This window comes from Acartia tonsa, chromosome 13 (assembly GCF_053477335.1).
Source record: "Acartia tonsa isolate MP-2025a chromosome 13, ASM5347733v1, whole genome shotgun sequence".
NCBI classification, from domain to species: domain Eukaryota; kingdom Metazoa; phylum Arthropoda; class Copepoda; order Calanoida; family Acartiidae; genus Acartia; species Acartia tonsa.
Window position 1 is genome coordinate 456,160 of NC_137272.1, and position 27,089 is coordinate 483,248.

General features: G+C 30.5%; 1 protein-coding gene across 1 annotated transcript; it reads right to left on the reverse strand.

Moving 5' to 3' along the window:
- Window positions 1–5,938: 5,938 nt before the first annotated feature.
- On the reverse strand, window positions 5,939–16,093 carry LOC145304373 (uncharacterized). Its single transcript, XM_080146240.1, has 22 exons — window positions 15,905–16,093; window positions 15,457–15,568; window positions 14,968–15,042; window positions 14,745–14,815; window positions 14,451–14,523; window positions 13,988–14,041; window positions 13,345–13,398; window positions 13,033–13,095; window positions 12,740–12,793; window positions 12,225–12,278; window positions 11,922–11,975; window positions 11,629–11,682; window positions 11,114–11,167; window positions 10,807–10,869; window positions 10,514–10,567; window positions 9,998–10,051; window positions 9,686–9,748; window positions 9,393–9,446; window positions 8,084–8,159; window positions 7,301–7,420; window positions 6,549–6,616; window positions 5,939–6,004 (listed from the first exon to the last, which is right to left on the reverse strand). The coding sequence occupies exons 1-22, from the start codon at window positions 15,997–15,999 to the stop codon at window positions 5,939–5,941; spliced, it is 1,485 nt and encodes a 494-aa protein (XP_080002366.1). The 5' UTR covers window positions 16,000–16,093.
- Window positions 16,094–27,089: the final 10,996 nt, after the last annotated feature.

The following is a 27,089-nucleotide window of genomic DNA, read 5'->3' on the forward strand; positions in this document are numbered from 1 at the left end:
AACCGAATCTTCCCCTTCAAGTCTTAAAACTTCGTTTTTACTATTTCTACTAGTATTTTTTAAGAAAATTGGTAAATTATGAATTTTTTGACTGTTATGAGTGGCCAATTTCTGCAATATTGTATGTCTTATTATGTACTCAAAGTTTTAGCATTCTAATAGCTTGAATGCCCTTGCTATAGGCCTGCGCGGCCTGACATTTATCTTTTAGGCGCGCCTTTAAAATAGGCAATCGTTTGATTACTTCAAGAATATTCTAGAAAGAAAATATACTCATACAGAAGCTAGGCCACTCTATAATTATCAAAATTAAATTGTCTATTTTAAAGAAAATGCATTATAATTTATGGATAAAAAGGGTTCTGTGAATAGAAAAACCATGAATTATAATGCAGGGTCTGTGTGTGTGCGTGTTTGTAGCAAAGGATCTCACTAACAGGTGAACCGATATGGTTTCCTTAGCAGTAAAGCTTCACATAGGTCAAAGGAAGAATTCTATCTATTTCTAGGTTAGAGTACCATTTAAAATTTAAGTCATTAGAAAGTTTTAGACCCCTTTATCTTCCCTAGTGCTAAGTTACAAAAATTTTTGTTAAAAAAGTTAAAATCATCATGTTTAAATATGACGTACGGACAAGGTAATTCTAGTAATGATAACAGAGTTGCTACGCTTTCTTAATCATACCAAACTACTACACCATGCAAAGTTTGAAATTAATAGGACAAAATTTTCATATCTAAAATTAACAAAATAAGCAGTTCTGGAAGTTTGGACCAACCCTATTTATAGAAAAACTGCGCCTTTAAAAGGTGTATTTCATTGACAATATACTAGTGAGAGAGAGAGAGAGAGAAAAGAATCGAGAGAAGGAAAGAGAGAGAGATAAAGAACTTTTAGAGATCATTGATACAGGTATAGTAGACATAAAGAAGAAAGGAAGGAAAAAAATTGATCACTTATATAGAGTAGCTTTGCCAATAAATTTGTTTTCAAACATTTGTAAATTTCTAATCTCGCTAAAACAAACATTGAGAGCAATTTAATTTGCTGAAGAATAACTTAATAATCCAATGGACACCCTTCACCCCCCCCCCCCCCCCGTCAATAATATAATATTTGTCTTTCTCTTGGGAGCTTTATATGATCATAATATTAGAGTGAAACACTAGAGGGGGAAGGGGTTAAATAACTATATCCACCCATCCCAATGACCTTGTTCTGACTCTCAATTGGGTCTTTGAAAATAGAATACAGGTAGTTATCTGTATATACATCTATACTATAGATCTGTTTTTAAAATAATTAAGTGATTGACCATAAAGAACCCTATTGAGCACTTATTTTTAATAAGGGGAAAATGTTGTTCTTAGTTAATTTCTTTATTAGATTACTAGCGGCTTCGCCCCTAGCCTCTAGAGGCTTTGCCCCAAGAGTTATTATTACATCTTTTATTTTCTGGAGAGCCCCGGCCCTACTCCACTACTATTTTAAATAATTTAAAAAAAAATTGGTGGGGGGATTTTTTGTTTTTTGGGGGTTGGTGGTATCCCACCCCCTAAGAAAATAGCCTAAAACCACCACAGAACCAGTAGGTATATTACCTGAAGAGTAGAATCGGATCGGTTCAGTGGTTACCGAGATCTTAAGGGACGGACGGACAGACAGACACACAGACATCATTCTACTTTGTATTATTAATTAAATGGATAATAAACGCAGGGAGGAAGGGGACATTTGACTGTTTATTACACTAGTCCCTAAAATTTTATAATAATGTTTTCTTTTTTAGTTGGCTGAACAACTTTTATTCAATTATGATTGGTCCATTAAGGGTCCAAACATTTCAACCACTAATTGTAATCTACAAAAGGAGTTTTATTTGTATACAATCATTGGGGATATACATCAATTTATCGGTCATTGCCTTATCCATTTAAAAAATCCCTGCAAAAAATACGAATTTCAGGGAGTAAGTAGAAAATTCCACTAACATTTTTTAGCATTTTCAAAGATAGAATTTTATTCAGGGACTTTTGCAGAAAATTTTAAATAAGACCCTTTGCCTTATCCATTAAGATCCCTGATGAATATAGAGTCACAGCACTTTCAATATTGAAACAAAAGAATTTTTTTAGAGATCAAAACAACATTTTTTTTGTTTACAGCAGATAGGATCTGAAGGGATAAGACAATAATGTTGTAATTATGATAAAATTACCACATTATAGATTTAACTACCATATGAAAAGTTTGTCTCTGCTAATTTGAACCAAACAATCCAAATTTAACCCATTAGTGCCGAGCGCCACTTTTATGGGCCGATCGAGCTGTAAGTTTCAGGGAAGCTTTATAATGGTCAAAACGGAATTCGTATTTTTTTGTTTTGCTCTAGTGGCGTGCACAGGAAAGTTGCAAAAAAACCCGGTTCGGCTTGGCCATAAATACCAACCAGGCATTAACAACCGTTTTTGGTGCTTTCCCCCAGTTTTAAAACCCGGTTGACCTGTATAAACCCGGTTATTTTAACCAAAAATCGAAAAATGTAATTTTTGAACGCCAAAAGTGAGATGAACACTTTTTAGAACTTTGATACGATCCGTAATTGAAAACTACACAACCTCATGTAATCTAAAGAGCTACAAGTATAATACGAAGCGATTTATTTCAAATTTCGTGTTTAGCCGGCGATTTCGGGTAAAAAAACCCTGTTTTGTTGTTGTTGTCAATAAAGATCTATTAGTGAAACCGGGTAATAAAAATTTCAGACTCAAAATGGAAATGCCGAACCGGGCCTATATAGGGCGTAAAAAAACGATAAAAAAATCATATAAAAAATAATAATTTAAATAAAACGAATTCACAAATAGATGTACTTGTCAATAAACTTTAGATTTAACGAAAAAAATCAGCGACTTTACTATAAAAACAAAAAAGTTAGATGGGGTATTTTGAATTGTCATGATTTTCAAACTTTGTTGATCTATACCGGCAAACGTAAGTAAGCAAAACTGCCTGCTCCAGGGGGAAATGAAAGCCAGGGTAGTAGAGGGGGGTTTCATACTGAGAATGATGCAATTATGAAGCCGGAAACCGTTTTTTTTACATTTTCTGGCACCGGGTTTTAAAACCCGGTTCGGCACTAATGGGTTAATAAAGATTTATTCCCAATAATAAAGATAGATTTTTATAACTTTGAAAATTTTTACAATTTACAGTCCAAGGCCCCCCTCCCTAACTATACTATAATATACATATAATATAGATATACTATGCTAAAAACATTAAAATACTAAAATTTGACGGCTGTAGCTGTCGCTGGTGGTAGATGTTTCTTTTTTTAAAGCTACCAAATATTCTCGATTAAATGCTGTTTGTTGCAGCTACTATTTCAGTTTTGCAGAAGCTGTTAATAAATATTAAATCATCTACAGCTGTTAAAAGCGGTTTATCGAAATGACTGTGGCTGAATTTATACTGAGGCCAATTGGTTGGTTTCCACAGGAACGCAGCTGATGATGAGGCTTCTGTATGTTAATAAATGTCAAATTACATTAATAGTACTTTTTATTTAGTTTTCATTTTTTTCTATTTCTTATTATTTTTATTTTTTGATTAGTAAAATATTGATTAAACTCTCCCCTTTATTAATATGAACAGAGACAGATTAGGATATAGAAACTGTAACACATTAGATACTGAAAAGTATGTTGATATTATTTCTTTACAATGATTTCAGACACAACTTATTTATAGAGTATCTTGTCAAGTCATTTGATTTTTTTATCATTTGATTTATATGATTTTATATGTTTTATTTCTTATTGTATTTTTTTTTATAGTTTTTGTTTATTTCCTACTGCTATCTTGTCAATCACATACCAATAATTATGAGAAATCAGGGAATGTTTTGTTTCTTAACCAGGCATAACACATAAAAGTATTCATACTTAATCAATTAATAACAGTTTAAGATATATCATTCAAGCTTTTATTCATAAGAAGCAACTTAATTACATTATTACATTTTACATATGGATAATATTTTGTAATTGCATCTATAATCCCGCCATGTGCCATCATCAGACCATACCTACAAATACACATAACACATATTCTAAATCTTATGTTTGTATTATAAAAACTTTGTTCAACTCCCATACTGTTACTATAGCAACATAAGATTAGTTTTATAATATTAATATTAGAATATAAATATTATATGGTAAATTTTAGTTTACAATAGGTTTGCTTTATTTTGGTTATAACTTTAACAATAATATCAACCAAATTTACCATCTTAAAGGAATACATTTGTTGTAAGTCTTTGATATTATATATTTAGTTAGACTGGTAATTTTATTTGATATCAAAGTGTAACACTAAGATTTCCATTTAGATATTTTATTAAGGTCAAGAATACCATTTTTATAGGTTTTATACAAAAATATTGAATCATGAAAAGAATACAAAGTAAAGGATTTTTTGCTATTTTCACCCTAGTATTTCTCCTATTTCTAGCAACTGCAGGGGGCTCTAACCCTGCAGGGCCAATTTCCTAACCCTATGGGTCAATCATTAACATTTACTTAACCTTAACATAAATCAAAAGCTAATGTGAAAATATGACAAAACCTGTTTTTTTTTTATTTCCATGATCCGAAATATTTTCTAATATATCTATAATACAAAGTAGCTTGATGTCTGTCCGTCTGTCTGTTTGTCCGTCCGTCCCTTAAGATCTCGGTAACCACTGAACTTAAAGGATTCTACTCTTCAGGGTATATACCTACTGGTTATGTGGTGGTTTTAAGCTTTTTTCTTGGGGGGTGGGACACCCCCAACCTCCCCCCAAAAACAAAAAAAATCATCCCCCCTCCAATTTTTTGGTTTATGGTGAAGTGCCATAAAACTACGGGCAGCAGCAGCATCAGTTGTACTTTTAACCCTTACAGATTGGGGGGGGGGGTCATATTGACCCCCCCCCTCTAGTTTTTTCAATGTCATTTTTTTTGTAGGTAAGATGGAGAGCTGTGACTTCATGACTTTTTAAGTTTAGTAATTATGCGTCGGCAAGAGTTGATTTTATTAGGATATCTGGTCTGTGTCGGTCGTGGTGTCCGGTCAAAGTCGGTTGGGTAGCACCAAAATTTTAAAAAATTCTAAATACTTTTGTGTATAAGGTAGAAACCTATATTTTTTTTGGTGAATACTAAGATATCAATGACCTTATGAGAAAAGTGGTGTTATGACCGTTTGACCGCACCCTGACCGACTTTATGACCGATTTTTGTCCGGCTTTTACTACAGACATATATCCTGAATATCATGGCTTCTATTGCAGCTAGAGACCTAAAATTTTTTTTGGTAAATTCTTGAGGAACAATAAACAGATAAAAATATTAATTGGCGCCGCCAACCGCCGTTTTACCGCCGTAACCGCCGAAAATGGCAGTTTCCGTTATTTACCGTTTTTCGGCGATGATCAGAAAAAGTAATTTTTTTGTTATGAAAAATAAAAGTTTGTCCTAAAATTTGGTCATCCTAGCTGCAAAATTGGCCGCTCTACAGCTGTTTTAAAATTTAGCGGCTGGCCGCTAAAAAGCGGCTAAGGAGCGGTCTGGCCGCTATGACTAGAAAAAGTAATTTTCTCTAAAAATACACATGAACCACCAGAAAAAAATTTTACGTTTTTATCTGTAACAGAAGCTGAGATAGAGGGGGGGGTCAATATGACCCCCCCCCCCCGATCTATTAAGGTGGGAATTGGGGCCCGATCTGTAAGGGTTAAAAAAAAATTTTAATTACCTCTAGGGGCGAAACCGCTAGTATTCTAATATTTTATGTATCTACAGAAAACTTTAAATAAACTTACACAAGAACTATCTAGAACAAATTTATGGTTTTTAATTGAGTTTCTAATAAGAATTAGTAATAAACTTACATAAACACAATTGTATCTTCGGCCACCATTAGGTAACCCTTTGTGCCAATTTGTGTACCCAACTAAAATGAATAACAAGGATAATTATAACCAAAAGTAACAAAGCTCTTTTACAAAATTTGTTAAATATGTAAATATGAAGAAAACGCATATTTTTATTTTGTCCTTGAATTATTTACTAAAGTATGAGCAATATGTGTTTTGTCTGTTTATCCATGAATACAATTCTAGCAACCAGCTAGACCAATATGGCCCTTATTTATAGTGAAGCTGTAGTCCGGGACATATTTCTATCTACTTTGAGGGTAAACAATAAACATTAAACCATCAAAAATAAATTTTCTTAAAATTACTCTTAACCCCTAAATTTGACCTTTTTATTTCAAAATTCGTTACCACCAATTCTCTCCCATCCCCCTTTTTTATATGATTTCTATTTTTTAAAATGCAAATATTTGTTAAGGTTTGTATGTCTGTTCAACTGATGAGTTGAGTTTTGCTTTTATGAATTAATTAACCTTGTTTTAATATAAAATTATATTGAGTGTATTATGTTTTAAAGATATATAAAGTGTTCACTTCACCTGAGCTTTTATCTTCCCATACAAAAGACCCCTCCTGGGCTTGGTCATTCAAGCCAATCCAAATACGGGAACTTAATGATTTATCAATGTCTAAATAGATTTTTTAAATATACCATATTAAATCTACCATCAGTTTTGCTCCAAATATTTAGGGCCTTTATATAGAATTGATCACTAAAAAGTACATTCAATCAACCCAGCTAGTTCAGATGATACTTTTTGTAAATGGCTTATAAAGTGGATCCATAAACTTCTTATTTTTATCTGTTAGGTAAACATCCAGATAATGACATAATCATCCGCTTGATTTGTGTTACATTAAGTATAATCAAAATCTTTTCTACATTTTACATTTACTACATTTAGACATAGTGTTATGTATTTTTAAGTGTTGATCCAATGAGTTTAATGCTATGACAATTAAACCCCAGTTTTAATTGTAAATATAATACAAGTATAATGAAAGTATGTAATATATAATCTTTCTTACCACATAAACTTTCCTGTAATAAACATAATAATCTGGAGAAATATTTGTTAAACACTTTTGTTGGAAATGTAACCATTTACTATGTATTTGTATTCAGCTGTTTAGAATAAGGTAGTAAGCTTAGTTTTATTTTCTTTTTACTATTTAACTTTAGGACATTGTTATCCTTGTTGGAATTTTAGCCATACACACTATATGAATTGTTTTTTTTAAATATTATTTCAAAAACTTAAAATTTATATGTATTCCTTTATTTTGTGAATTTTTAATTAAAATTATCTTACTATATACAAAATCGTTTTCTTGCTGAGAGTGGATACTGATAAGATCAGCATTCCATCCTCTACACCTCTCTCTGGCACCATCCCAAGTAAGATGTTCTTCAATTATTTTGTAGCAAATTCCTTAATAGAAAAAAGGCTAAAAAAATTGCTTAAACATAAGATCACAATTACAAAAAAGTCTAAAATTTAAAAACTAAATTTTGTTTTGTTTTAAGATAATTATTTCTATTAGGTATGTTCTTCATTTAACTTTTAAATATTGATTCCTAGGACACAGGCATCTTTATAATCAAGTCTTAAAAATATGTCCATACAAACCTTTCCAGGACTTTCCAGGAGAAAGTATGCTGTAAAGGAGAACCTTATCAGTTCACCAGTTACTGAGATTCTTTGGTATAGACAGACAAACAGATAGATATCCTGTTACTTTATTATCATTTTTGTGTGTATAACAGTTTAAAGTCACATCCCATCCTGCATTTTACTGCAACTATGAGATTATTTAAAATAAAATTTTAGTATGCTCCCATAAATTGTGTGCTTCTATTCATTTGATTATTAACATGTTAATATTTTCAATAGACCTTATTCTATATATTCAATCAAACTAAGGCTGTGATTCATATATGGTTCACAGGCCTTATTAAAAAAATGTTTTTTTGCCTGCTTTAGGTGTCTTTGTATTCCCTCCCTCCCTCCAACACTAAAAAATCTAAATCTTGGATGTCATTGTTGCAAATGTAGGTAAATTATGTATTTAAATATATTTATAATGTGTTCTACCTGTTTTGTAGTCAAATTCGAATCCTTGCAAGTAACACTTAATAATGGCTATTTCTTCTAGCTTGTTCAGCTTGGACTAAATTGCAAAATATTAATTAGAAATATGCTAACCCTATTTTGGGGGGGAGGGAGTTTCAATCATTTTAATTGTGTGAAAGAAAGAGTTACTAAACCTCCAATTTTTTTTAAAAACAGCTAATTTACAGCAATTGGCATTTATTTAAGGTTAGATTAGGCTTGATAAGACAGGGTTTATGAGACTCCTGCTGGGAAAATTATGTAAAGAAAGAAATGATTGATTTTTTTTCTAAAAAATGTACAAACAGAAAAGAAGAAAAAAATTTAATGAATGTTGAATTGTAGGTAAGAAAATTCAATTTTCTTTGTTTTTCCAAGGATCCTTCAGTATAAAGAATAACAGAAAAAATAGTTATTAACTTATGAATATCATAAATGGAAATAGAGGGGGTTAGGTGGATTATTTGGCAAAAAAGCAGTATTCAAACTTTAAAAAGTTAAGTTAAGTATTTAAGTATAACAAAATTCATCTTATACATAGAGAACATACAACTTCTGTTTTTTTTTTATTATAGATTGTTAATAGGTGTAAAGTTTAGATTAAAATGTTTGCTTCCATATATTTAGAGATGTTGTGATGTAAGGACATACCCTTATAGAGAAGCCATGCTCCTAAACAAAGGAAGGAAGTAATATTTGGACTCCTATGAGTTTATATATTTTGATATAATACTTCTCTTCTCCCTTCAGTCCAAAATTGAAGACGGTTTCTTGTTAATATTTCATTTATTTGGGGTGGGGGGTTAGTTTTAATTTGGGTAAAGGACTTGCTTTATGTTTCAGCACAGCTAGACAGCTTATTTGTTTTTTTTATGGGTGGGGGGGGGTCTTAAAGGATTTTAAAAACCTAAAATTTTTTTATTTTACACAATACTAGATACTATGCCCCTAGAACCCTTTATAGGCACTTAAGGGGAGGTGGGAGAGGAAGTTAACCCACCCATTTTCAATTTATGTTTTAAAAAGAATAATTTGTTACTTAGGAGGGTGTTTCACACTAGATCCTTTTTTGTATTGGTATACAGAATTTTTTGGGGTGTTTTTTTGGGGGGAGGGGGGAAGATAAGTGCAGTTATAAATTTTATTCCTTTAGTTTAGTTTTTGGTAGCGTAATATTATTTTAATATCAGAGAAAACACTAGAATATTTATATTTAGATACAGTGTATATTAGATATACTGCAAGTGGATGAATATTCCAATAAATATAGCACAGAATATAAGTAACAAACCTTAAAAGCATTTTCCATCTCAGTGATCTTTTTCTCTTGCACGTTTAGCTTGGACTAAAGTAAATATTTTGTATTAAATTGGTTACAACAATACTAAACATTGTTGAAAAGATATAAGTATTATCAAACAACATGACCTGTAAGAAAAGGATCTATAGATATTTAAATCACAATCTTGGTAAACAATAGGTATACTCATTTCTTTTTAAATTTGTATAGACTTTTAAATAAAACGATTTTAGAAAATAATGTATGTCTGTCCATCTGTCTAGTATAAAATAAAAGAAACATACCTTTAAAGCATTTTGCGAATTTTCCACTTCAATGAACTTTTTCTCTTGCACATTAAGTTTGGACTAAAGTAGATAATTTATTGTGATTTAGATATAAAAAAATACTAAACATTATTGAAAAGATATATATAAGTAGTAACATACAACATGGCCTGTAAGAAAAGGATATATCGATATTTAAATCATGTCTTGGTAAACAAGAGATATACTAATTTTGTTTATTATTTGTCTATAGATTTTTAAGTAAAATTACTGTTTTTAAAAATAATGTCTGTCTGTCCATCTGTCTGGTATAGAATAAAAGAAACATACCTGTAAAGCATTTTCCATTTCAATGAACTTTTCCTCTTGCACATTCAGCTTGGTCTAAAGTAAATAGTGCATTGTAATTTTGTTACAAAATAGACTGATATAGTTGAAGGTATACAAGAGGTATAAATAGCAATAGACCATGTAGAAAATTATAAATAGATATACAGGGCCCCTAGAACCCTTTATAGGCACTTAAGGGGAGGTGGGAGAGGAAGTTAACCCACCCATTTTCAATTTATGTTTTAAAAAGAATAATTTGTTACTTAGGAGGGTGTTTCACACTAGATCCTTTTTTGTATTGGTATACAGAATTTTTTGGGGTGTTTTTTTTGGGGGGAGGGGGGAAGATAAGTGCAGTTATAAATTTTATTCCTTTAGTTTAGTTTTTGGTAGAGTAATATTATTTTAATATCAGAGAAAACACTAGAATATTTATATTTAGATACAGTGTATATTAGATATACTGCAAGTGGATGAATATTCCAATAAATATAGCACAGAATATAAGTAACAAACCTTAAAAGCATTTTCCATCTCAGTGATCTTTTTCTCTTGCACGTTTAGCTTGGACTAAAGTAAATATTTTGTATTAAATTGGTTACAACAATACTAAACATTGTTGAAAAGATATAAGTATTATCAAACAACATGACCTGTAAGAAAAGGATCTATAGATATTTAAATCACAATCTTGGTAAACAATAGGTATACTCATTTCTTTTTAAATTTGTATAGACTTTTAAATAAAACGATTTTAGAAAATAATGTATGTCTGTCCATCTGTCTGGTATAAAATAAAAGAAACATACCTTTAAAGCATTTTGCGAATTTTCCACTTCAATGAACTTTTTCTCTTGCACATTCAGTTTGGACTAAAGTAGATAATTTATTGTGATTTAGATATAAAAAAATACTAAACATTATTGAAAAGATATATATAAGTAGTAACATACAACATGGCGTGTAAAAAAAGGATCTATAGATATTTAAATCATGTCTTGGTAAACAAGAGGTATACTCATTTCTTTTAAAATTTGTATAGACTTTTAAATAAAACGATTTTGGAAAATAATGTATGTCTGTCCATCTGTCTGGTATAGAATAAAAGAAACATACCTGTAAAGCATTTTCCATTTCAATGAACTTTTCCTCTTGCACATTCAGCTTGGTCTAAAGTAAATAGTGCATTGTAATTTTGTTACAAAATATACTGATATAGTTGAAGGTATACAAGAGGTATAAATAGCAATAGACCATGTAGAAAATTATAAATAGATATACAGGGCCCCTAGAACCCTTTATAGGCACTTAAGGGGAGGTGGGAGAGGAAGTTAACCCACCCATTTTCAATTTATGTTTTAAAAAGAATAATTTGTTACTTAGGAGGGTGTTTCACACTAGATCCTTTTTTGTATTGGTATACAGAATTTTTTGGGGTGTTTTTTTGGGGGGAGGGGGGAAGATAAGTGCAGTTATAAATTTTATTCCTTTAGTTTAGTTTTTGGTAGAGTAATATTATTTTAATATCAGAGAAAACACTAGAATATTTATATTTAGATACAGTGTATATTAGATATACTGCAAGTGGATGAATATTCGAATAAATATAGCACAGAATATAAGTAACAAACCTTAAAAGCATTTTCCATCTCAGTGATCTTTTTCTCTTGCACGTTTAGCTTGGACTAAAGTAAATATTTTGTATTAAATTGGTTACAACAATACTAAACATTGTTGAAAAGATATAAGTATTATCAAACAACATGACCTGTAAGAAAAGGATCTATAGATATTTAAATCACAATCTTGGTAAACAATAGGTATACTCATTTCTTTTTAAATTTGTATAGACTTTTAAATAAAACGATTTTGGAAAATAATGTATGTCTGTCCATCTGTCTGGTATAGAATAAAAGAAACATACCTGTAAAGCATTTTCCATTTCAATGAACTTTTTCTCTTGCACATTCAGTTTGGACTAAAGTAGATAATTTATTGTGATTTAGATATAAAAAAATACTAAACATTATTGAAAAGATATATATAAGTAGTAACATACAACATGGCCTGTAAGAAAAGGATATATCGATATTTAAATCATGTCTTGGTAAACAAGAGATATACTAATTTTGTTTATTATTTGTCTATAGATTTTTAAGTAAAATTACTGTTTTTAAAAATAATGTCTGTTTGTCCATCTGTCTGGTATAGAATAAAAGAAACATACCTGTAAAGCATTTTCCATTTCAATGAACTTTTCCTCTTGCACATTCAGCTTGGTCTAAAGTAAATAGTGCATTGTAATTTTGTTACAAAATATACTGATATAGTTGAAGGTATACAAGAGGTATAAATAGCAATAGACCATGTAGAAAATTATAAATAGATATACAGGGCCCCTAGAACCCTTTATAGGCACTTAAGGGGAGGTGGGAGAGGAAGTTAACCCACCCATTTTCAATTTATGTTTTAAAAAGAATAATTTGTTACTTAGGAGGGTGTTTCACACTAGATCCTTTTTTGTATTGGTATACAGAATTTTTTGGGGTGTTTTTTTGGGGGGAGGGGGGAAGATAAGTGCAGTTATAAATTTTATTCCTTTAGTTTAGTTTTTGGTAGAGTAATATTATTTTAATATCAGAGAAAACACTAGAATATTTATATTTAGATACAGTGTATATTAGATATACTGCAAGTGGATGAATATTCCAATAAATATAGCACAGAATATAAGTAACAAACCTTAAAAGCATTTTCCATCTCAGTGATCTTTTTCTCTTGCACGTTTAGCTTGGACTAAAGTAAATATTTTGTATTAAATTGGTTACAACAATACTAAACATTGTTGAAAAGATATAAGTATTATCAAACAACATGACCTGTAAGAAAAGGATCTATAGATATTTAAATCACAATCTTGGTAAACAATAGGTATACTCATTTCTTTTTAAATTTGTATAGACTTTTAAATAAAACGATTTTAGAAAATAATGTATGTCTGTCCATCTGTCTAGTATAAAATAAAAGAAACATACCTTTAAAGCATTTTGCGAATTTTCCACTTCAATGAACTTTTTCTCTTGCACATTAAGTTTGGACTAAAGTAGATAATTTATTGTGATTTAGATATAAAAAAATACTAAACATTATTGAAAAGATATATATAAGTAGTAACATACAACATGGCCTGTAAGAAAAGGATATATCGATATTTAAATCATGTCTTGGTAAACAAGAGATATACTAATTTTGTTTATTATTTGTCTATAGATTTTTAAGTAAAATTACTGTTTTTAAAAATAATGTCTGTCTATCCATCTGTCTGGTATAGAATAAAAGAAACATACCTGTAAAGCATTTTCCATTTCAATGAACTTTTCCTCTTGCACATTCAGCTTGGTCTAAAGTAAATAGTGCATTGTAATTTGGTTACAAAAAATACTGATATAGTTGAAGGTATACAAGAGGTATAAATAGCAATAGACCATGTAGAAAATGATAAATAGATATATAGTTTTAATAAACTATATATAATTTTTTTATTGTTTTGGAAAATGATGTACAAAATGGATTTCATAGATTACAACAAGGATGACAACATGTTTAAGAATCTGAACATTGTATATAATCTGCTTTACCGAATAAAAGCATAATTGATACACAAATGTATAAAGTTAACTTTTTTGTAGTTATTTATTTGTTATCAAATGTAAATGTAAAAACACTCCTAAGTAATTACAGAAAGTCAATCAAACCAAGTGTGTTATAGTGTAGATGTTTAATTGCATTCATAAGCAGAAGAATAGCTCATGACATTACAAGAAAACCTTACATGGGAAAAAAAAACAGCAACCCATTTTGATTTAGAGCAGTGTAAATAATGTATATTTAGTAAGTGTATAGATGTACTGGTTAATTAAGGACAGACATGGAAGGTAAGTTATAGATCAGCTTTGCTTAGATGAGAAAAAAAAATAGTCTGCTATTGTCCTCATATTCAGTCTTCATCTTTTCCACAACATCTTTGGAGGAGTTTGCTTCAGCCTAGTGAATGAATGTCATTGATAGATTACAATAATAAATATCATATTTATAAAATCTTTTCTCATATTCCGGTGGATAGGAACCGGTTCTCATCCATACGAAAAAACTATGTCTAGCATCTTATTATATCCAGTTTTCTATGAATATAGAAATGTACAATCATAAGATTAAAACAAGTTTTTTTAGCCCTTGCCTTTGGCATCTCGGGGCTAAAAAAACTGGTTTTAATCTTACAATTGTACATTCTATATCCGTGGAAAGTCGTTTTAATATGATGAAAGAAATAACTATTCTATGAACTAGAAATATTTTGTCACCACATTATTTGAGATAATAATTTGTGCTTATATTTTTCATTCTATTCTAATTATATTTATTATTAGTGAACGTTGTTAATTGAATTATTTACCTCTAGAACATGAATACTTTTACACAAAGTTGAGTAGGTATTACAGTCGTCAAGTCTGGTGAGGTAGGCACGACTATAACAAAAATATAAATTTTTAAATAAGAGGAAAAGAAAACAAAAATTTTTTTGAGGTAAAATAGAGGAGTAATAATCAAATTCTAATCTTAGTTCTAAGAATTTCTTTTTACTACTTTTTCAGATTGAGAGAATGAAAAACAGAATACTTTGTTTTAATGTAGTAAAGCCTTTTGAATGTAAATTAGAATGATAAAAAAGTGGTTCTTTGGTACTTACTAGAAAATATAATCTGTTGATATGTTGTAACAGAAGGTGGGGAGGCCAATGTAATAAGTGACACAAGGTTCCTAATAAGAAATAAAATGATAAATTTTTTGAAATATAGTTCACACTATTGCAGAAATAATTAAAAGGATACTTTTACTTTTAAATTTCAATTCATAAAAGCATTATCAAGTAATAGCAAAAGTAATATTTGATACAACACAGCCTAAAATACCTTACAATCAATTTCTTTTTCATTATTTCCAATGTCAGGGTAAAAGTGGTAGATGAAACACTTCTTTGAACTAAACTAAAATTAGAAAAATAATACATGGCACTAAGAGGTAACAATTCTGGAATTAAATAGCTTCTTCCTATCATTTATTATCATATAATGTTAAAAATGTTATAGTATAGTATAGTATAGTATAGTATACTAGAACCTATGCCCCAAGAGGCCTCTAGGTTCAATTGAGGTAGGTTGGGAGGGAAGTTAGACCGCATAACAATTTTAGTTTTTAAGGGAAAAGTAAAATATTTTTTTTAAGGGGAGGGGGGGGGGATTTCCTGTGTTATCCTCCTAAAAAAGTTATAAATATTCCCAGGAGCTACAATCTAAAGTAGACTCATATCAGTTCAGAAGTTAGTGAGATCTTTAGGTACACACAGACAAACAGACATGGATCCTGTTACTTTTATATAAGGATTAATATTATGGTACAACCTCATAAGTGTATGCCATACACTTGAGCATTCCAATACAAATGTTCTCACACTCCTCTGCTGTCTCAGTGGTATACAGAGGACCTACTGTTCCCTCCATAAAGGGAAATCTCCTTGAAGATTAGGCAATTTTTAATTATGTTTGTAAATTTGATGATAAGGTTAAGTTTATAGTATACTTCTGTCTGATTAAGTTAATTCAATTAGTATAATACTAACTCTAATATAGTCAGTTGCTCTTTTTTTATACAATCCTAACACATACACTTCATTTTTTACACACATTGACTTATGCAAATAAAAAATAAATTAAAGGGTCCTTATAAGTGAATAAATGGTTTAATTTCAATAATTACTTTGTTTTAAATATGCATGATATAAAAGAATCCATACAAACAAGAAAATAACACTTTTGTTAATTATTTCAATGAAGTAAAGTTAAAAATTACCTATTCTCCATCTTTAAAAAACATGGCCCAACTTTGACAGCAGATGCCGAGCTGCAGAACAGAAATGCTCCAAATAATAAGAACACCCCTCTCATCTTTGGAAAAAAAATCTAAAAATGCCAAGTATATCAATATACTTTTATTTATCCAGCCAATTCATCAACTTGTCCTATTTTATTTTCCTTATCCTAAATGTTATTTTCCCCTCCTTTTTTTCTTTTTTTTTATCAAAATACATCTTCTCTTCTTTCTCTAATAATGTATCCATTCACTCCCAACCCCTTCCTAACATTCTATCAATTATTTTTCTCCAATGATATACCCCTTAACCCAAATCTTTCCCTTTCTTTACCACTAATTACACCTATCAATCCCACCCAATTCCCCCCAAATATTATGATTGGTGGGTATATATAAGATAGATATGACCCAGGGATCTAAAGGGATAAGACAATGGCTATAAATTAATGTACATCCCCAATTATGATATACAAAATTACCCTTTCTGTAGATTTAAATATGTGGTTACAACATTTAGACACTCAACCAACCCATTAAAATTCAATAAATGTCCCCAAAGTTATTGAGCCAATGACTAAGAAAACATTAATTTTAAACTTTTGGTTCTGGTGTAATAAACAGCTCATTGTCCCCTCCCTCCCTGGATATTGGCTATATACATAATTACTACAATATTGTATTCTACTTATCTTTTGTTTCTGTTTTGCTGTAGTGTATAGTTTGATATCAACTAATTAGTTATTGAAATATTATAAGTACTTCAGCTTTAACTTTGATAACAATATTCACTTCCTTTACAACAATAGTCAAGGCCATCCAAGGAGGGGCTAGTAATCAAAGTAATCATTAACAACTCTCCTACCAAAAAAAGAATTAATTGACTCCACTATCAAAATTAACACCCCCCCCCCCCCTAAACAAATTAACTCTCTATTTTTAGATATAAATATTCAGTTGGGTATAACTCATCCTAGGGATCTAAAGGGATTAGAAAATGGCCGATAAATTGATGTACATCCCCAATGATAAAACAAAAATTACACCTTCTGTAGATTACAATTAGTGGTTGAACCATTTGGACTCTAAAACCAACAAGTCAAATTCAAAGTCCCCAAAGTTGGTAAGCCAAAGAGCAAAAAAGAGTTGATATAAAACTTTGGGGACTAGTGTAATAAGCAACCCAATGTTCTCTCCCTCCCTGAACTCAACCTCACCCTAAAATAAATATCTTTTCTTGGATCATGGAAAGAAAACAAAGTCATTCCTAATTAGGACAGAAGTCACTGGAAATTGATCTAAGGAAGGCTACTTATGTCCTTCATCTAACAAATTCTAACTTAAGGGAGGTGACTTATGTCCTTTGCCTGACAAATTCTTACGTTAGGAAGGCTGCTTATGTCCTTCATCTTGCAAAACATAGCAAATTCTTGCAAAACATAGCAAATTCTTGCAATACATAGTAAATACTTTGTTAAGGGAGGCATGTTATGCCCTTCATCTAACAAATTCTCACTTAAGGAAGGCTACTTATGTCCTTCCTAGGAAGGTGACTTCTGTCCTAATTTAGGAATGACTTTGTTTTCTTTCCATGATCCCTTTTCTTAAAATTTAATATTGATTAATTCAATTGAATATTGAGGACAGGAAATTAGGCAGAATTGATAAGGTTCAAACCAAATTTAGTCATTAATTTTAATAGATTTAATATAAAGGCAAATTTAATAATAAAACAAGTACAATAATAACCATAGGTCATAAAACACAAAATAGATAAATAACAAAATTTTACAGAAACAAGGACAAATCTGTCACTAAGTGAAGCAACAAGAAGGTGTTAAATTTTAAAAATACATTTATGTAAAAAAGTAGTCTAGCCATAGATGGTATTTAAAAAAACAAGAAAATAAAAGTAGTGTATTATCAATTACACGATAAACTTTAATGTCCATAAGTAGCAAAGCAACATAAGTTGACAAAATTTTATAAAAACAAGAACAATTAAGTCAATTATTAGCCGAGCAATAACAAGTTCGTCAACATTTAAAGGAACTTTTTTTATCATAGCAAGGAGAATTATATCCATGAGCTTATAACTCAATACACAGTTGTGTGTTAGTAAGATCTTTTAAATAATCAATACTTTTCACAGAACCTAGATATTGTTACTTAATCTAAAGGATAAAACAAAAGATAGATTTAAATACTTATTCCAAAAAATGATAAACTTAATTACCCCTTCGGCTTCAATAGATTACAAGAATAATCCAACCAAAAATAATTGAACTACCCAAAGTTTTAAAGCTAACTAATATAAAACATTTTGAATATCAGTGTAGTTTTTGGTTTAATGTTCCCTTCCTTTTTTGGCATAACTATACAAATAGATTTAGAAACTTTGATCAACAAGGATGACAACATTCATAAAAAAAACAACAAACAGACAAATATATAAATTTCAGAAACAAACTTTATGCAGCAGCCAAGCAAAGCTCTGAAACGGTAAGACAAACAAACATAAACACTTGTAGAATGTAAGAACTGAATAAAGTATAAGTCCAAACAAAAATGTAAATAAATTTGTAGCAATACATTCAAAATTTTCAAATATATGATACTGTTTAAGGACATACTTACATTTTTAGGACTTAATCATAGAGATGCTTTGCCTATACTTTGTTCTTTTTTGTCCTAGGAATCAGTATTCCAAAAATCAACATTCCATTACCCCAGCCGTGCGCTAGACAAATTGTTTCTAAATGCAATAATAATCAATAATTTTTTAAAGCAAACTTTTCTATAATTTGGGTCAGTCTGTCTGTCAGTCCAAATTGGTTGGCATTAATTTAGACATTTTAAAATTGTGCTATCACTTTCAACTTTACACTCTGACACTCTACAAGTGTTAATTTCAGAGCTTCGCATTCATGGATGCTGTCATCCTTGTTTTACTATTATGATTAACTGTATTCAGTAGTGGTACCTTGGCAAAATAATTTCTCTTGCTAACTTTCTAGCGAACATTGAATACAATTTAGTTACATAAAAACTGCATATTGTTATATATAATTCTAACAATAATAACGTATGTTTTATTTTGAAAGCAAAGTTTTTCGATAATTAGGTCAGTCCGTCAGTTATCCCTTTTCAGCAATTTAAATATGTTTGTAATTTGTATGTAAGAATTGTCCTATTGATTTTGCATGATAATTCATACAACAGCTTAGGATGCGTAGCAACTCTATAATTGTTACCAGAAAATCCGTACGTCCTTTTAAAGCATGCTGGTTTTTAAGTCTATGACAACAACTTTATATAGGGGGGAGACACTGATCTAAAAATTACACTTGTTTCATTTTTTTAACCTACCTTAAATAGGGAGAGGTAGTCTATGCTTAACTTGGCAATTTGAGGGAAATTTTTTTTTCAATTTTCATTTCAACTTACATACTTTTATCCCGTAAGAAATGCCTAAATAGTTTCATCCTTGTTTTTTGTTGTTGTACAATTTGCGTGAGACAGAGCGCACAGTTTGGTGGATGGCAATTTTAGGGTCTGATTTGTACACTAAATTTTATACAGTTTTTCTAATATTTTCTAAAAAATATAAATATTTTTAAATGTACAAAAAATAGACACGTTAAAGATAAAAAAATAATTAAATATTGTGTACATCCTTGGTCTACTGAATACACCATCACCCCTTTTTTTCTGTGCGTTTGGGGTTTGTGTACAAAAAGTACATGTGACCTTGTAGTGCGTGATTGATTTGCAAAATACGAAGAAAAACTTCAAATTCAACTGTCTAAATTGTAAAATAGGGGAGGAAGGGACGATTGACTTTTGATTACTCCTAATGTTTATAATATCTTTCCTTTATTCGTTGCCTTATAAACTTATCTGCAGAAGGGGTAATTTTGTTTATTTTAATATAGGTTATATAACAATTAATCGCTCATTGTCCTCCTGAGACATAAACGCTACTGCAATCAAATATTTTTTTTTCAACATACAATATTTAATATAACATAAGATATTGACAGACAATCTGTTCCAAAAATCTGTTTTTAAAACTTAATTATCTTTTTATTGACCATTGTCCTATCCCCTAAGATCCCTGATTAAAAAGCAAACCAAGAATTCTCTCTTAAGGGATAAGACAATAGACAATAAATTTATGTGAAATGGTGATAAACATGTTTGTAGATAAAAACAATGATCACAACATTCATAAAAGCGAAGCACTGAAACGGTAGGACAAACGGACATTAACACTTGTATAGTTTCAGAACTGAATTATCAGAATATAGATGTGTTAGAGTCGAAGCAAAATTTTAAGTAAATGTGTTAAAAAAACTGTTTGATACAGCTAGGATAATGTTTATGGACAAACTTGCATTTTTAGGACTTGATTATAGAGTTGCTTCGCTTATGACATTATAATTTGTTGTACCAGGAATCGATACACCAAAAATCAGATGAATTGGATAATTAGATCACATAAAAATTCGTTCTTAAAAAAGTAAAAAAATCAACATGTTTAAAATGGACGAACGGACATTCTGGTAATGATTATAGAGCTTTCTTAATTGTACCTAACTACTAAAGGAATCACCATGCAAAGTTTGAAATCGATAGGACAATTCTAACATGCCTAAATTAATGAAAAAATCTATCCCTTACGGACAGACAGACCGACCCTAATTATAGAAAAGCTTCGCTTTTAAAAATATTGGTTGAAAACTGTGACACTGTGAAAAAGTTTTATATCTAATAAGATAACATACTTATAAAACTTTGGGTACTAGTATACTTATAAGCCAATTGTCCCTTTCCTCCCTGTTGTCTCTAGAAAATGATAGTCATAAATTTTCACAATGTTTGCTAACTTTCTCTGAGCTGGATCTTTAAATCATTTTAGAGGTGATTTAAATCGGGGTGCGCCAAATCACCATTAAAATGATTTAAAGATCCAGCTCTAATAATGATGAGTGAGCAAATAATTAACAACAGACCAGAGTAGTTGTTAACTTGCAATAAGTGAAATCGTTTCGGTTGAAAAGGCTCATCTGTCACTAATTCACATTCTAATAATAAAGTACTAAGCTTCTTTGTCTGTAGCGAAGGATCTTACTAACTGCTGGAGCGAATGAGTTTTCCATTTCAGGGAAACTTAACATTGATCCCAGGAAGGTTTTCAGATATTTCATTTTTAGATTTGAGTCTTAGGATGGTTTTAGGCTATCATTCTTCTCTTCTCTATCCTTTTATACAATACAGAGAACCTAGATGCTAGGCACAGCCGCTAGTCCTATTATATGAATTACTAAGTTTTTTTTGTCTGAATCTTAAGATTTCAATGTAAAAGTACAAACCAGATTTTACAAACAAGGATGACAACAACCAAAAACAAAAAAAAATAATTAATGTTGGTTGTATTAATCTTTTTAGTGTCCCATCCCCCAATAAAATAGCTTAAAACCAACGCAGGACCAGTATCTATATTATGTAAAGAACAGTTCAGCGGTTACCGAGATCTTATGCTTCAGCAATACATCACCTGACTTGGTGTTATATACTTCACTGATATAATTTGAATATTGGGATTTCGATAATATACATATATAAAATCCAGGGAGGGAGGTGACATTTGACTTCAATTTACACTGAATTTAGAAGCGAAATTTTTTCTTACAGAGTTGCTGCGCTATCTAAGTCATACCTAACTGTTATAGGAATCAACATGCAAGTTTTGGAAATTGACAGGACAATTCTAACATGCCTTAAAAAAGCTATCCGTTACGGACGTACGGGCAGCCTTAATTATAGAAAAGCCCTGCTTTTGAAAAATTTCACAAAGTACAAGTTGTTACACTTTGTGAACTTGGTAACATGTCCAGGCTTAGCTAAGTAGTTTATAGTTAAGCTACTCTATGCCTAATTTATGCAGAGAGACACATAGGGGACAATGGGTTGTTTATTACACTAGTTTTATAATAACGTTTTCGTATTTGTTGGCCTAACAACTTTGGGGACTTTCATGAATTTTGATTAGATGGCTCATTAAAAGGAGTGTTCAATCGTTTCAACCACTGATTTTAATATACTTAAGGGGTAATATTGTGTATTTTCATTGGGAATGTACATTAATTTATCTTATCCTTTTAGATTCCTGAAGTTATGTCTTTGTGTGTTTTAGTTAAAATAACATTAATATGAAGATTAATTAAGTATAAAACATACAAAACAAAAATCACAAACCATGAACAAATGGTCTCAAATATAAAATTCCATGAAATGGAATTTATTTGTCAAGAATTATCAAATCCTCACATAATTCTAATAGAATAGGCCTAAAGCAATAAAAAACGGAAAATTATCTTTTTTAAAATTTATTTCAAAGATAAATTGGGGAGTGGGTTACAGTGATTAACAAGTTATCTTGTGTGAAAGTGACATATTGCTTCTCAGGGATATTTACATCCTTGTTTGTGCCAAGTTTAAGTGAAACCATAACAAGGATGACAACATTCTTAAAAGCAAAGCTATGAAACGGTAGGACAAACGTACATTAACACTATTAGAGTGTCAGAACTGAATCTAAATGTATAAGTCTATAAAATCACTATTTCAAATATTAGATGAATAAGTTAAAAATCTGCATGTTTTAAATGAACGTACGGACTTTCTGATAACGTTTATAGTTTATAAATCGTGCCTAACTACAACAAGAATTACCACTAAAAGTTTAAAATCGATGGGACAACTCTAACGTGCCTAAATTAATGATAAGAGCTCACCGTTACGTACAGTCGTCAGGACCCTAATTATAGGAAAGCTTTGCTTTAAAGATAATTATTATACATGAAAAATTAATGTGCTTCGCTTTAAAGATAATCATTATACATGAAAAATTATTGTGTTATCTGGAGCGAAAACAGTTTTCTTTTTTTTATATACATGTTCAATTTAGTATGTTATTAACATTCATTGGATAATCCAAAGATTTTTTAGCCAAGGTGTTTTTAAAAGCGAAGCTTTTCTGTAATTAGGTTCAGTCCGTCGGTCCGTCACATACGGATAGCTTTTTTTTGTTAATTTAGGCATGTTAGAATTGTCCTATCGATTTAAAACTTTGCATGGTGATTCCTGTGGTAGTTAGGTATGATTTAGAAAGCGTAGCAGCTCTATAATCATTACCAGAATGTCCGTACGTCCATTTTAAACATGTTGATGTTTTACTTTTTTAACAAAATTTTTTTATGTGATCTAAATTCTAATTATCCGATGTTCTGATTTTTGGTATACTGATTCATGGTACAATAAAGTACAATATTATAAGCAAAGCAACTATATAATCAAGTCCTAAAAATGTAAGTATGTCCATAAACATTATCCTGTATCAAGAAGTTTTTCAACAAATTTACTCACAATTTTGCTTTGACTCTTATTCATTTATATTCTGATTATTCAGTTCTGACACTATACAAGTGTTAATGTCTGTGTGTCCTATCGTTTCAGAGCTTCGCTTTTATGGATGTTGTCATCCTTGTTCATATATGTTTTATTTGCTCGTCGTCGGGGTGTTGATAAGTTTAAACATCGGCCTAACACCGAGTAATAACTAAAAGACATTAGAAAAAGAAAAAAATATACAAAACTGTTGTACTTTTTACGGAAGCTTTTTTAATGTATTAGGGAGGTAATGCAATGCAATGGTTGAGACTTAAGATAATTTGATTGAGTCAAAAAATTCTCTTTATATTTTTAAAAAATCAAATATTTAATACACCCAAATTAAGTGATCAGAAAAATAGATGAAAGTTTAAAATGGGATCAAGATATACATATTGTACTCATATCAAAAAGTGAAAAGTGTTACCAGACATAATGCAATGTGCAAAATAGTAAAGAATAAATAATGAAACAAGGTACAGCATTATATGTGTCTCTATAATCAAATCCTGAAAAAATGGGATCAGGTCAAGCTGAGTGTACCAAACAAAACAAGTAAAATAGAGTGTGCCAATATTTTATCAAGTAAAGCAGAGGATGCCAATGTTCCCCCAAGTAAAGTATACTATGCCAAAATTCCATAAAGTAAAGCAGAGTATGTGAATATTTTATCAAGTAAGGCAGAGTATGCCAATATTTTATCAAACAAAGAAGCATGACAATAAAAAAATTTTCCGATTTATTTGCATCTAAATCAACCTACAAATTTACTACTTAATGTATGCAAAATATATAAACTAGCAGCTGCGTCCATAGCATCTAGGAGCTCTCTATTCCAAGTGGTAGAAATAATACAAAAAACAAGGATGACAACATTCATAAAAGCGAAGCACTGAAACTGTAAGACAAACGGACATTATCACTTTTATTATTGTCAGAACTGAATAAGCAGAATATAAATGTAAAAGAATCGAAGCAAAATTATAAGTAAATTTGTTGAAAAACTGCTTGACATGGACATACTTACATTTTTAGGACTTGATTATAGAGTTGCTACACTTTCTAAATCGTACCTAACTACTACAGGAATCACCATGCAAAGTTTGAAATCGATAGGACAATTCTAACATGTCTAAATTAATGAAAAAAGCTATCCGTTACAGACGGACGGACGGACCAACCCTAATTATAGAAAAGCTACGCTTTTACAATTTTTTAAAAAAATTTTAAATAAAGGATCTTACTAATCGCTCGACTGTTGTGATTCCCCTTTAAATGAAGCTTCTCATTGGTCCTAATAAATCACCCTTATTTTGTTTAAAGTGCCCCTAGAGTATGCCATTATAGTATCCTAAGTCAAGCACACTCTGCTTGCTTTGATCTTTAAAAATGAAAGTATGCACTTTTACTGTATACTATATATAATTAAGCAAATTGCATAAATTCAAAGAATTTGACGTTAAATTATGAAAAATCATATGCATTGGATAACATTTTTCTGCCATAATTTTAAAGCAAAGATTTACTGTAATTACATTCGAACCGTACGTCAGTAACAGATAAATCTTATTATTAATTTATGCATGTTAGAATAGTCCTGTCGATTCTAAACTTAACCTGGTAATTTATGTACCAACTAGCTATCCTGAAGATGAGGATGGGATACACCACGAAATCTTATTTTTGTGCTTCTCTTAGCAAATTTCTTGAATTAAAAGTTTATTTTTTTTTATTTTAATATCCTCGGAAAACTGACTCTAATACGATCCGATAAATAACTATTCTAGCATGGCTTTGTCACGGATAAATATCCGTGGAAATAAAACTGGTTCTGAGCCATACTTAAAAACCATGAATCGTATCGTATTGTAGACAACTTACATTAAATTAATCTTATTGTTAATATAAAAAATAGCCATTCAATCCTTTGTCCATCCTTTACTTTACGCTACCATGTATAAAATTAAAAACAAGGATGGAAACATCCATAAAAGCGAAGCTCTGAAATGGAATGACAAACGAACATTAACACTTGTTGTGTGTCAGAACTGAATAAACTGAATATTAATGCACATGTCTATACAAAATTTAAGTAAATTTGTTGCAAAACTTATTAAATACATGTTACTGTTTAAGGACATACTGACGTTTTTAGGACTTGATTATAGAGATGCTTCGCTTATAACACTTTACCTTGTTGTAATAGGAATCAGTATACGAAAAATCAGAGGAATCGGATGATTTTAACATACAAAAATATGTTGTCAAAAAAGTAAAAAATCAGCATGTTTTAAAGCGAAGCTTTTCTATAATTAGGGTCGGTCCGTCCGTACGTCCGTCCTTAACAGATAGCGTTTTTCGTTAATTTAGGCATGTTAGAATTGTCCTATTGATTTCAAACTTTGCATGGTGATTCCTGTAGTAGTTAGGTACAACTTTGATAGCGCAGCAACTCTATAATCGTTATCAGAAAGTCCGTACGTCCATTTAACCCTTAACGGTCGAGGGGGGGGCGTTGAACGCCCCCCATCCGGTTTTTTCTATCTCATTTTCTGTGTGTGAAAGATAAAGAGCCCAAACTGCTTGACTTTTTAAGTGTGGGTATGACACATAACTGAGAGTTGGATTTTTTTTGAATATCTCTATCCTGGCGGGCACAGGATGCCAGCAAACCTGGCAGGGTCATCCAGGTAAAGAGACAAACAGACATCTTTCTACTTTGTATTATAGATGACAATAAAATATGACAAATAAATATTTTCTCAAACAGACATAAAAAATATGGGTTCATACATACCTTTAGAATCAGAAAAATATTACGAATCCATTCTAAGCAATACTTATAGAGTTGCATCTTACTAAAAAGTATCTTCAACCTTAACCAATAGTGACTTTGCAGGAATACCAGCAAGCAAAATAAATGTATAATAATAATTGGGGGGCAGATGTAGAGCTCGTCAACTCTACTATGTTTTGACCCCCCAAGGACAGCTGAAATAACGTATGGGTTTCGTGATTTCTTCCACTTATTTTTGTTGTTAGTATAAGTTGGTGAATTTAATGAAACAATGTCTTATTTATAGATATTTTAGATTGGTTTACTTGGAATTAGAAGAATGTAATATTAGATATTATTATTTTTAGGGATTATTAATTGAACCAAGTAGTATATACTATACTGTCGGCAAAAATGGAAATAGAAGAGCTAATAGGTAAATAGATGTCAAAGTTGCGTTATATAATTTTCTAAATAAAGCTTCCCTAAAAATACAAAATGTTTGGATCTTATTTAATTACGATGCTGTCTTATTTGCAATTGAAATAGTTCACTTTATTACAGAGTATTGTAAATGTGGTTTTAGGTTTTAGATATATAAGAACCATTCCTGTTCTTCAAATAGTTTTGGAGCTAAGTGGTAAAATGTTCAAAAACTAGATTTCATAACAATTCTAATGATATGTATATGTATACTATTATTCTACTTTTAACACATGCCGCGCAGTTTGAAGTTAAACAATGAACACAATGAGCACACACTTTAAATAGGTCATGATCAATTAATCTTCAAAATTAAGGCACTTTGAAAAACTGGTTTTTAAGGCAAAATTTGTTGTAAACTATGAAAAACTACCAATCGATCATGATCCCTCTATCAAATTTCAGATTGATAAGATATAATGGATGTGAAATTGACCAAGAAAAAAACACTGG